The 13,158-nt window shown below is 42.0% G+C and overlaps 1 protein-coding gene across 2 annotated transcripts in view; it reads left to right on the top strand.

The window, feature by feature from the left end:
- The window catches only part of BFSP1 (beaded filament structural protein 1, filensin), a 95,398-nt gene that overhangs the window by 15,422 nt on the left and 66,818 nt on the right, over window positions 1-13,158 (top strand). The window contains exon 3 of one of the 2 annotated variants that reach the window (XM_011979473.1): window positions 923-1,145. Coding sequence is in view for 1 of the 2 variants with exons in the window: in XM_011979470.1 (XP_011834860.1) it covers window positions 2,663-2,706 (44 nt within the window). In the remaining variant the exon portion in view is untranslated. Of the gene's footprint in view, window positions 1-922; window positions 1,146-2,441; window positions 2,707-13,158 lie in introns of those variants that run through there. The other variant, XM_011979470.1, reaches the window with a different exon arrangement.

The raw sequence follows: 13,158 nt of genomic DNA, 5'->3' as shown, positions 1-13,158 counted from the left end.
GAGGCAGAGTCTCGCTCTGTTGCCCAGGCTAGAGTGCAGTGGTGCGATCTTGGCTCACTGCAACCTCTACCTCCCGGGTAGAAGCGATTCTCCTGCCTCAGCCTCTCAAGCAGCTGGGATTACAGGCACCTGCCACCGTGCCTGGCTAATTTTTTTGTATTTTTAGTACAGACGGGGGGGAGGGTTTCACTGTGTTAGCCAGGATGGCTTCTATCTCCTCACCTCATGGTCTGCCTGCCTTGGCCTCCCAAAGTGCTGGGATTACAGGCGTGAGCCACCGCTCCAGCCTCCATGATACATTCTTTTTACACTTCTGATCTGGTTGTTGTACTTCCGGAGAAAGAAAAATGAACCACAAAATATTCAGAAAGAGGCAAACAAGGAAATGGAGTATTTTTTTAAAGATGAAATGAGTTCAGACTCTTCAGCATGTAGGATTGAGTGTAATCACAAGTCATAAAATCATGAAGGATAGGAATGAAAAGACTAGAAATTTCACTCTAAACCTTAACATGTAAAAACAAGAGAGCTTTTCTAAAAGCTCAGAATAAGTCACTTTAGAAACAATGAAAGGACTGGTTCACATGGTGGTTAAGAAAGGGAGGAAAGTGACAGTCAGAGGAGGAAAAAGCATGTCACAGACAGCAATGGGCTGGTCGTGGCAAGCTCTCTGGTTGGGACTCATTTTTCCCCAGCTCATCCCATTATTCTCTGTAGACTTCTGCCTCACCCACTGCTACTGCAAGGCAGGAAAAACTCAGAACCAGTAAAGGGCCCACCCCAGAGGCTGCCAGGTAATGTCAGGGCAGTGCTGAAGCCCTGCTGGGATATGGAGGTGATACCAAGACATGCAGGTGGACATCTTATTTATATTCACAATGGGAAGCCACTGTCAAATCTAATTGAACATTTTTTCATTTAGATTTGACGGATGTTTCCTGAAGTCCTACTGTGTGCCAGCTGTGGCCGTGTTAGCTACCAGGAATATGAAGATGAATAAGGAGATCACAAGTGAAAACAGAAATGCCAAGATAAACTTGGCCCAGGTTCCCTTGGGAATTCTCAGGATCCTACCTGGTGCAGCAGATCACACCTGGGAGATGTTACTGGATCTTTGATGAGTGGAGCATCCACAGAGGAAGGAAGTGAGTGTTTGTTAATGACATCATTCCTCACTTATGTTGGCGAATATGAATATAGAAGAGATGGCTTGAGAGTTTATTCAAAGTTGGATATTTGGAAGAAGAGCATGCCTGATGTTCCTACCAAAAAAAATTAGACCCTATGGACCAAGATACATAAGATAGATGTAGATATGTAATGGGTTTCCTTTTTGTTTTTTTATTTTTTTGGGATCTGCTCTGGCTTACTTCCTAATTTTCCTGTCTTCTTGGGGGTAGGAGGAGGGATGTCAAATGATGGTTCAGCCATAAGAAAGCCAGCTCTTCCTAATGAGGGAACTCTGAGTTGTATTCAAGGAAAACAAACACCAAAAACAGATAGCCAAAGGCCAATGGTCATGATTTGAAATTTGAGTGCCTTTTACTGTAACTGTTTTGCTCCAGTATTTCCATTACCAGTCCTTCGGTGAGGTCTTCAACTCTAGATCAGAGTTCCCCAACATTTTTGGCATCAGGGACTGGTTTTGTGGAAGACAATATTTCCACAGACGGGCGGCAGGGGGATGGTGGGGGCGCGGTGGTTTCAGGATGAAACTGTTCCACGTCAGATCATCTGGCATTAGATTCTTACAAGGAGCGTGCAACCTAGATCCATTGCATGAGCAGTTCATGATAGGGTTCCCAGTCCTGTGAGAATCTAATGCCACCACTGATCTGACAGGAGGTGGAGCTCAGGTGGTCATGCTCACTCGCCGAATTCCTAACAGGCCATGGACCAATACTGGTTTACTGGTTCACCTGTAAACTCAAGATGTTGACTAATTTGACGCCTTTAGTTTAGAGCTCCAAAAGGTGATGCTTGAACTCCACAGAAGAGATACTGAGTGCCTGGCACAGTCTTAGCAATTTGTGAAGTATCCTGTTCTAGTAATACTAAGGCAGGCTCTTAAATTTTGATTTATAAACTCTAGGCCTTGGGCTCTAGACAAAACAGGGCCCTAGAGGGTTGTGTTTTTTTGGTTTTTTTTTTTTTTTTTTATGGCAAAAGCAATAAGTTGCTGTAGTTTTCTGTATCGTAGACTTAATGTGGTTCTCCCAACTATCCATGTCTGTGGAAAGGGAGCTGATTGACACAAAGGGAGCAAACAGCATTAGCTTCAACATCCTTACTGGTAAATGAGGCAAACACGTCACATCTTGCAATTGGTCCTGCTTTTTTTTTTTTTTTTCCTTTTTCTTTACTTTTCTTTTTGGAAGTGGGAGTGGAGGTGAGTGGTCACTAAATTCAGGCCCAGTCATTAAGAGGTGGTCCCCTAGTAAAAATTTCCACGCTGGAGGTGGAAGGAATTGCTTGCTCATTTTTATTCTGTATCCTGTGGAAAGCCTTCCCTCCCACCCCTTGAGCCAGTGAGTCACTTCCTTTCTGCAAACCTCTAAAGCTTCCTTTCTCAGCCCAGACCTGGCCCTCTGGAGAGGGTTTTGGAGTCCTGGGCAGGCAGGGCACCTCAGGCAGCAGGCAGCACACCTTGGATGTGAGCTGAATGGTTTTTGAAATTTCAGAGAAGCAGCCTCCACGCAGGAGAAAGTATATCAGTGTTCTGATAAATGTCAAGTGTTGGATTCTAGGTTCAGCACTTTTTTCTTTTTACTTTAAACAACTCTAGGAAAGAAACACCCATAGACGGTACAGCAAGAGGGTTGCAGGTTTGTTTTATGACTCATGGAAATTTCTAAAATGATAAATATTGGCTCAGCAGTAGTCTGACATAAGACGCACTCAACTAGAGCACCATGGTTACAAGAAACAAGAAGTGCATATTCGGTAAATAAAGTGTGGCTCTACTTCCAAAAGCTTTCAGAGAAAAAAGAGCAGTGCGCAAGGCCTGGATTCTTGAGTTTCCCATTTTGAATGGTCATTTGTTTTTCCCAAGACCAGAAACTTCCCTGAGATGACTGCAGTGTCTTTCCAGCCAGGAAGCCATTTTAAATGGTTTGGGTGCTATACTTTATTCAGTCCAGAGTCTTTTTGACTAATATAATGAAAAAATTTTACCCATCATAAAAATTAATGAGGTTGAAAAGATAAGTATTTTTCTCCTCAAAAAAAAAAAAAAGGAAAATACATATTTTTCTTGCTGAGTAAAAATCCCCCATCTTTGTGTGTATAAGATGCTAGGCATCTTGGAGAGATGTAAGGAATCTGGAATATCAACTTTTTAGATGAAATTTAGAGAATGTGAGCCACGAATAATGGCTGCGGTCCTCCTGAGTCGAGTTTTTATTTCTTATGAAACAAACTCAGCATTACTTTAACTTCTCATCAGCTGATTTTAGTTTCTAAAGAAAATATAATAGACTAAAATTCATACCCAATGAAAAGGCCATTGTATCCACTTACTGACAGCTGGGAGTGAGCAACTCAGATCTGCCTTTCAGCTGGGTTTTCCTGCATAACAGGTTTATTAACAGAGCAGTGTGACTCACAAGCAGTGTTCTTTAGAATCACCCCCCTCCCCCAACACATACACTGGAACCACGATAAACACTTGGTAAGGAGGATCTATCACAAAATAAACTGAGGAAAGACTCAAGCTACAATTCTATGCTTCAAATAAAACAGCAAGAGAGACTTTTAGGCACATGAAGGTCCCAGGCAAGAGACCTGGAAGAAGGCACCAAATCTGAAAAGGTGATTCAGTGAGTCTGCTGGGTCGACCCTCCTGCAACCACTCATGGACATATGGACTTCCCTTGAGCCAGGAGGGCCCAGGACTGAGTTACTAGAATACGTTGTAGGGGACATAGAGGGCAGAGAAAGCTAAAGCCATTCTGTAAGCTTCTGCAGAGAAGACCCCTTGAGGTAGGGGAGAGATGAGGTGCCCTGCATGGTCTGCAACACCAGTGCAGGTGGGAAAGAATATGCAATGAGGTGCTGCATCCAAAGGCCCTTTGACCCAGCTGCTGGGAAACGTATCTCAAATTTCTCCAAAGAGAAACTGCGAGGGCCAGGTTATTCAGAAAGATTGATGTGGGACCTGGTATCAATGCTGCAGAAACAGACTTCTCCTTTGCACAGCCTGGCCCTCTGTATTTGCCCTCCGTTTGCTTTTCCACTCATCTTATATTAATCAGCATTGCAACAGGAGGGAGCTCTCCCCACCAACAAGGCAGTGGCAGGAGTGTCTCTGCAGGTAGCCAAGGTGATGCTGGCAGCCAGGGAGGCAGCAGTTGGGATAGCTCTGGCAAGAACACCTCGCTGGCTGTCAGGGAGAGAGCCTGGGCCCTGGGCCAGGACACGGATGGGCCTGGATCATTCTGCTGGTTGAGCCAAACACCATTAAAAATAATTTCAGAATGGAAACCACTTTGGTGCATTTTTTTCTGGCTACTAAAAAATACAGATTTATCAGGGGAAAAAATGCTGAAAATGTCTAAGAAAGAAAATAAATGTTCCCTATTAATTTTCCTGCCACATATTTATATAATAATAAAGAAGTCATTTAAAAATTTAATTATATAAATTATCTTGGAATGTCTTCTTATTAAAACAAAAACTCTGTGTAGAAAAATGTCACCTTCACTCCCCTGCAATTCTTTCCCTCCTCACCAAATTTAAGCTCTACTATTGGTTTCAAATGTACAAAACAAAGTCTGTCCTTCCAGGTTTTGCTTGTTTACACACACATGCTAGATAGATAGATCAATAGATATTAATAGATAGTTTTGTGTTCCTGTGATTTTTTTTTTTTTTAATTTTTTCTTTCTGGAGACAGGCTCTCACTCTGTCACCCAAGCTGGAGTGCAGTGGTGTGATCATAACTCACTGCATCCTCAAACTCCTAGGTTCAAGAGATTCTCCCACCTCAGCCTCCCAAGTAACTGGAACTATAGGCACACACCGCCATGCCCAGCTAACTTTCGCATTTTTTTGTAGAGTCTTGCTGTGTTGCCCAGGCTGGTCTCAAACTCCTGGGTTCAAGCAATCCTCCCGCCTCGGCCTCCCAAAGTGCTGGGATTACAGGCATGAACCACTGCACCCAGCTGATTATTGCATTTTAAATTTTGCTTAAGAAAGCCTTTCTACCACCAAGATTTCATCTGGGATTAGTTTTATATATTGTGAGATACTTAACTTTATTTTTTCTCAAAAACGTATCCATTTTCCCCAAAACTTTTTGTCTAACTAGCCTATCCTTTCCCATGGGTATAAAATGTCATTTTTGCCATCTGTTCCATTCCCATGAAGAAAGGACCAACATGGGTCTATTGCTTGCTCTATTCTTTTCACTGATTTCTTCGTTCTTATACAAATATCACCTTTTTCATTACTCTGGCTTTATTGTATATTTTAAATATTTGATGGGCCCTTGTTCTTGTAAAAATTGTCCTTAGTTATCTTTATACATGTTCTCTTTCATATGAATTTTGCAATCTTCTTGTGAAGTTCTATTTAAAAATCTTGGTGGTATTTGATTGGTATTGCACTGTTTTTAATCATCAATTTGTGGGAATCCATTATCTTTACAATATTGATTCTTTTCACCGGTGAACATGACATGTTTCTGTAATTATTGTTGTTTTGCTTGTTTATTTTATTTTATTTTTGAGACAGGGTTCTGTCTCGTCTGTCGCCCAGGCTGGAGTGCAGTGGCACCATCTCAGCTCACTGCAACCTCTGCCTCCCAGGTTCAAGCGATTCTCATGCCTCAGCCTCCCAAGTAGCTGGGATTACTGGGGTGGGCCACCATGCCTGGCTAATTTTTCTATTTTTAGTAGAGACAGGGCTTCACAATGTTGGTCAGGCTGGTCTCCAACTCCTGACCTCAGGTGATCTGCCCGCCTCGGCCGCCTACAGTGCTGCGATTACAGGCATGAACCATGACCGGCCATGTTTTTGTAATTGTTTAGGCATTCCTTTGTGACTCTCAGTAAAACTTTATACTGTGTTTGTTTTGTTTGTTTTTTTTTTTTTTTTAGACAGTATCTCACTCTGTCACCCAGGCTGGAGCACAACGGCATGAACACAGTTCACTGCAGCCTCAAGTGATCCTCCTGCCACAGCCTCTCATGTAGCTGGGACCACAGGTGTGCACCATCATGCCTGGCTAATTTGTTTTATTTTTTGTAGAGACAGGGTCTCACTTTGTTGTTGCCCAGACTGGTTCCGAACTCCTGGGCTAATGTGATTCTCCCACCTCAGCCTCCCAAAGTGCTGGGTTTACAGGCATGAGCCACTGCACCTAGTCTACTTTTCTTCATGTAGAGTCTATGCATGGCTTAATTGGATTATTTCAAGGTATTTTGTGATTTTAATTACTTGTATTTTATAATTCATTGTTGTTTATTAAAGATAAACATTTGATTTTTATTAGTCTTATAATCAGTCATCTTACTGAGCCCTCATTCATTCTAATACTTACCCACTTAATTTTCTTAGACGTTTTGAGAATGAGATATATAGAGTTCTGTTTCTTTGTTTCTAATTTTTATAACTAATTTCTAATTCTTGTCATTGCATGGGTTAGGTTTGGAAGCCTAATGCTGACTGGTGGTGATCCTTATCTTGTTCCTGACTTTAGCGGAAAAGCTTCTAATATGCCATCATCTCTTCTGCTTTTTCTGTTAGGCTTCTGGCAGATATCCTTTAATATGTCAAGTAAATTTCTTGTCTTATTTTTGTAAGAGCTTTCATCAGTGGTGGGTATTTAGTTTCATTAACTAGGCGTTCCCCTCCTTTAACTTGTTAATGTAGTAAATTATATTAATGGATTTGCTAATGCCAAACCATTGTGGCCTTCTATGATACATTCTGCTTGGGCTTGAGGTGTGTTCTCTGGAACTACTGCTACATATGGTTTATTGGTCATTTACTTACGATCTTTACATTTATTTTCACAAAGAAGATAGGCCTATGTTTTATTTTGGTTTTGTGTGTGTGATATCCTGGGCCAGTTTTCACCCTAAAATAAAGAATAAATTGGGACTATTTCCTTCTTTGCCTTTTCTCTGAACAAGTTATATAAGGCAAGACTTACCTGTACCTTAAAGCTTTGATAGTATTGTCCTGAGAAAACAGCTGGTCTTTAGACCTGATCTTAAACATAAATCTAACAAAGTCAGCCTTAAACCAATTTTTGTATTTTCTTTTGTTCTTCCCAAGTTTTCTATTTCTCCAGTCAATTTTGGCACTTTGTCTTTTTTTTCTAGAAAATCATGCATTTTATGTAGATTTTAAATTTGGGGGACACAATAGTGAACATAATAGTTTCTATTCCCTAATTATCTTTGTGCCAAAGATAATTAAATTGTCACTTCTCTTGTATTTACTCAGACTTGCCATCAGAAATATATATATATATATTTGTATTTTTAGTGGAGACGGGGTTTCACCGTGTTAGCCAGGATGGTCTCGATCTCCTGACCTTGTGATCTGCCCGCCTCGGCCTCCCAAAGTGCTGGGATTACAGGCGTGAGTCACCGTGCCCGGCCTGTGTGTATATATATATATGTATATTTTTTTTTTAACAAGTCTTTTCAAAGATCCCAATTCTAACTGATATAAGATGAGCTCTCTACTAATAAATCTGAGAGGCCTTGATGATCACCTTATCTAAAGTAGTTTGCCACCCCACTTGCCCCCACTGTCTATCCTCTTTCTGTTCTGTACGATTTTTAAAGCACTTATCAGCAACTGACACATTGTATATTTGTTTAGCTGTTTATTGTCTCTTTACCCCAATAGAATATCTGCTCCATAAGTGTAGGTACTTTGTTTTCTTCATCACTGAATTGCCAATGAATTTTTTGAATATCACTTGGCACATAGATGATAAACACTAAATATTTGTTAAAGTTGTTGATTGAAGTAATTGTTCTTTCATTGAGGATTTTTGTTTTTGGTTTTTTGTCTACCCTGTGAATTTTATTCCACAGATTTTAGGTTGTTCTTGTTGAATTTGGCATTTCATCCTCATGGTTTCTTCCCCACCACTTTCCTGAATCTGCTTTTACCCACATGACCAAGGAACCTCACATTGCTAAATCCAATGGCCAATTTTTAGTCCTCATCTCATACCACATAGTCAGTCATATCTTCTCTTCACTTTGAAACACTTTACTTACTTAACTTCCAGAATCTCACACACTCTTCCTGATTTTCCACCTACCTATCTGGTCCTTTTCAGGCTCCTTTGCTGGTTCCTCCTCACCTCCTGACTGCTGCTCTCCAGAGTCCCCATGCATACTAAGTTCTTAGACTTCTTCTCTTTACTCTCTACACGAATTCCCTTAAATTCTGATTCAGTTTCATGACTTTAAATATCTTCTCTGCTGTTGGTTCCCAAATTTATGTCTATCCTTGACCTCTCTCTAGATTTCTGACTTGTGGATGCAACTGTCTATTCAACACTTGCCCTTGGATGTTTCATAGACATCTCAACTTCTCATAATTAAAACAGAAATCTTGATATTTTCCCCCAAATCTTCTTCACCTCCAGTCTTCCCTATCTTGTAAATGTCAGTTTCATCCTTCCAGCTTCAGATTTATCCTTGTCTTTTCTCTTTCATATCCCACATCAGTAAATTCTGTTGGTTCTACCCTCAAAATATATCCAGAATTCTATCACCCCTCATTACCTCCATTGCTATCACCCTGGTCTAACTCACCATCACCTCTAAACTGGATTATTGCAGTGGTCTCTTGGCTGGTCTCTCTGCTTCTGCTATTCTCAGCACAGCCACGAAAGCCATCTTGTTAAGCTGTAGGTCAGTTTACGCCACTTCCTTGCCAAAAATTCTCAAAGGCTTCCTTTTACTCTCACCGTGAAGCCAAATCCTTATGGAGGATTTGTAGAAATCCTGTGGGATCTGTCCTCTGTTTGCCCTTCCTGACGTCATCTGACCTGCACTCTATCCTCACCTGCTCCACTCTTGCCATGATGGCCTCTGCACCCTTCCTTGAACAAACCAGGCACATCCTATTACATTTATTCTTCCCCATGTTTAGAACGCTCTTTCTTCAAGAATCCAAATGGCTTTCCCATTGCTTCCTTCGGTTCTCTACTCAGATGTAACCTCCTCAGTGAGGTCTTCCCTGACCACCCTGTCTAAAATTACCAGATGCCCCACCATCCTTCCAGTTCCCTTTTCTTTATTTTTCTCTGTAACACTTTTCACCACTTATACTCCATTTTTCACTTGTTTATCTTACTTACTTTCTGTTTTCTCCAATTGAATATAAGCTCCACAAGAACAGGGATCAAGGATTTTTATTTTCTTCTTTTTTTTTCTTTTTGAGATGGAGTCTTGCTGTTGTCGCCCAGGCTGGAGTGCAATGGTGTGATCTCGGCTCACTGCAACCTCTGCCTCCGGGTTCAAACAATTCTCCTGCCTCAGCCTCCTGAATAGCCGGGATTACAGGTGCCCACCACCACGCCCAGCTAATGTTTTTGTATTTTTAGTAGAGACGAGGTGGTCAGGCTGGTCTTGAACTCCTGACCTCAGGTGATCCACCCGCCTCGGCCTCTCAAAGTGCTGGGATTACAGGTGTGAGCCATCGCACCTGGCCTTATTTTATTTTTTTCACTTCTGTATTCCAGGGCCAGAAGAGCGTTGGCACAGAGTAGGTTGTCAAAACATATTTGTTGAATAAATAAATAAGGAAGATTGGTGGTGTAGATGTACAAGTGATTTCAGGTACAGACGTGAAGCTTAAGGGTAGCAGCCATCTGTGAGCTTGAGCACTGATATAGTTTGGATGTTATCCCCTCTAAATTTCAAGTTGAATTGTAATCCCCAACGTTAGAAGAGGGGCCTGGTCGGAGGTGATTGGATTGTGGGTGTGGATCACTCATAAATGGCTTAGCACCATCTCCCTGGTGCTGTCTTTGTGACAGTGAATGAACTCTTGCGAGATCTGGTCATTTAAAAGTGTATGGCACCTCCTCGCCTTCCTCCCACTCTCACTGTGTGACCTGACAGCTCCCCCTTTGCCTTCTACCATGAGTAAAAGCTCCCTAAGGTCTCCCCAGAAGCCAAGCAGATGCTGGTGCCATGCTTCCTGTACAGCCTGCAGAACTGTGAGCCAACTAAACCTCTTTTCTTTGTAAATTACCCAGTCTAAGGTATTCATAGCAATGCAAGTATGGCCTAATACAGGCGCTAAGCCACATACTAAAGCCAGCAGAGTGAAGAGTTGGAAAGAACCTGGGACCGAAGGCTCCACCATACTCGCCCTGAACTGCCTACCTCTGGACTGCATGTCATCATGTCAGGGAAGCAGGAGCATAGGAGAGCCAGAGTGGCACCATTTTAAAATCAACTCCATCTTAAAACTGGCAAGGCACATTTCTTGTCTATCATGACCTGTGGTTATATGATGTTTACAGCTGAGGAAACAGCTTAACAATGCCTGCAAGGATAAACTATGACAGAAAAAATGTCCAGATGTCCTGGTATTGCAAAACAATATATGCTTTTAAAATGATTTTAGTTGGCCGGGTGCAGTGGCTCACACCTGTAATCCCAGCACTTTGGGAGGCTGAGGTGGGTGGATCACCTGAGGTCAGGAGTTTAAGACCAGCCTGGCCAACATGGTGAAACCCCATCTCTACTAAAAATACAAAAATTAGCTGGGCGTGGTGGTGCGCACCTGTAATTCCAGCTACTCAGGAGGCTGAGGCAGGAGAATAGCTTCAACCCGGGTGGCAGAGGTTGCAGTGAGCTGAGATGGCGCCATTGCCCTCCAGCCTGGGAGACAAGAGCGAAACTCCATCTCAAAAAAAAAAAAAAAAAAGAAAGAAAAACAGACTGTAGTCATGCTTTGATGTACTTATGCACTAAAATGCCAAGAATAGTTTTCTTTAAGTCCACAGACTAATACATTTTGTGACACTGTCAGCCCCCGACAGGTAGATATAGCTTAACTTTTATATAGGTAAGACCCTATATAGGAAAAATTTAAAACAAAGATGAGACATTTCTCCTCTTGCTTTCTGAGGACGCCCTACTCTGTAACTAAGTAGCTTTTAATAAACCTTCTCTTCTCACTATACTCTGTGACTTACCATGACTTCTTTCCTGCACAAGGTCCAAGAACCCACTCTTGGTGTCTGGGTCAGGACCCCTTTTCTGGCAACAATTAGAGAAAAATAACCCTTATGTAGTTAAGCCTGTTGTGTGCATCAAAAGCAGTCCTGAGTGGTACTACCTCATGGCCTGGAAAGGTTGAGAACTATTCTGAGGGTAAATAGAGAAATGGGCTTGGGACAGATCCCCATGGTTTGGATCTATGTCCCCACCCAAATTTCATGTCTAACTGTAATCTCCAGTGTTGCAGAAGGGACCTGGTGAGAGGTGATTGGATCATAAGGGTAGATCCTTTATGAGATCCTTTTTTATTTTATTTATTTTTGAGACAGGATCTTGCCCTGTTTCCAGGCTTGAGTGCAGTGGCACGATCTTGGCTCACTGCAACCTCTGCCCACTGGGTTTAAGCGATTCTCATGCCTCAGCCTCCTGAGTAGCTGGGATTACAGGTGTGTGCCACCACACCTGGCTAGTTTTTGTATTTTTAGTAGAGACGGGGTTTCACCATGTTTCCCAGGCTGATCTCGAGCTCCCAACCTCAAGTGATTCACCCTCCTTGACCTCCCAAAGTGCTGGGATTACAGGCATGAGCCACTGTGCCTGGACCATGAATGGTTTAGCACCATCCCTTTGGTGCTGTTCTCATGGTAGCGTTCTCCTGAGAGCTGCTTGTTTCAAAGTGTGAAGCACCTCCCCTCTCTCTCTCTTGCTCCTGCTCTGGCGATGTAAAACGTGCTTGCCCCTGCTTGCCTTCTGCCATGATTGTGAGTTTCCTGAGGCTTCCTCAGAAGCAGAACCTGCCATGCTTCTTGTACAGCCTATGGAACCATGAGCCAATTAAACCTCTTTTCTTTATAGATTTCTCAGTCTTGGTATTTCTTTATAGCAGTGCGAGTGCAGACTAATACACCTAGGAACCCCAGTAATTCAAGGATGTGATATTGAAGAGGATCCTTTCTAGAGGCTGAGAAGGAATAACAAACATGACAAAACACAGAAGCAACTGGATTCATGGAGCTAAGATCAAGTGCTGCAAAAGGGAAATATGGACCTGGCATACTGGCTCACACCTGTAATCCCAACACTTTGGGAGGCCAAGGCAGGAGAATCACTTGAGATAAAGACTTTGAGACCAGCCTGGGCAACATAGTGAGACTCTATCTCTACAAAAAATAATTTCAAAATTAGCCTGATGTGGTGGCATGTGCTTGCAGTTCCAGCTATTTGGGAGGCAAGGGCAAGGAGCCCAGTAGTTTGAGGCTGTAGTGAGCTGTGATCATACCTCTGCACTGCAGCCTGAGTGACAGAGCAAGACCTCATCTAAAAACAAACAAAACCACCACCACCAAAAAACAATAAGTATAAGAATCTATTTTCTTTTGTAACAATACACAGTTGGAGACTGGTTATTTTACCAAGGTTTTGACTGAAATGTTATGATCTTAGACTGATTTAAAAAAAATTGAGGTTGACTCCAAGAACTGATAAAAGCCCCTTGAGGAAGACTGGCATCATACTTTGTCTATGCAGTCTCTGTACCTGGTAAGTAAAGAATGTCCCTTTCTAATGGCCCAAGAACCCTAAGTTATCTTGGGACCTCCGGAGGAGAGGAATTCACCCAATTCATACAGGTATTTGCAGAAACAGATAAATTTGTGTCTGGGCTTGAGGCTTTAAAGAATCTAAATCTGAGATTCCCTATGGAAAAAGTTTCAGCAAAGCCCGTTTAAGAGAGCCTATAAGGCAAATAATTATTATTGGTGCACTTTATGCAAATAATCAGGCCAAGAATAGTAAGACTAAGATTTATTTTGCAAATAAATTGATCCTACCTAATTTGTTTTTAATAAAAATGAGAGACTGGAGAGAAAAACATTATCATACACCCGCTGTTAGATTCTAGCCTTGTCTGTCGTTTTTGAGGGTTTTTCTTTTTTTTTGCATTATTTTC

This window comes from Mandrillus leucophaeus, unplaced genomic scaffold (assembly GCF_000951045.1).
Source record: "Mandrillus leucophaeus isolate KB7577 unplaced genomic scaffold, Mleu.le_1.0 Scaffold202, whole genome shotgun sequence".
In the NCBI taxonomy this organism is placed as follows: Eukaryota; Metazoa; Chordata; class Mammalia; order Primates; family Cercopithecidae; genus Mandrillus; species Mandrillus leucophaeus.
Note: the sequence above shows the minus strand (reverse complement) of the source record. Positions and strands in the feature narration are given on the sequence as shown.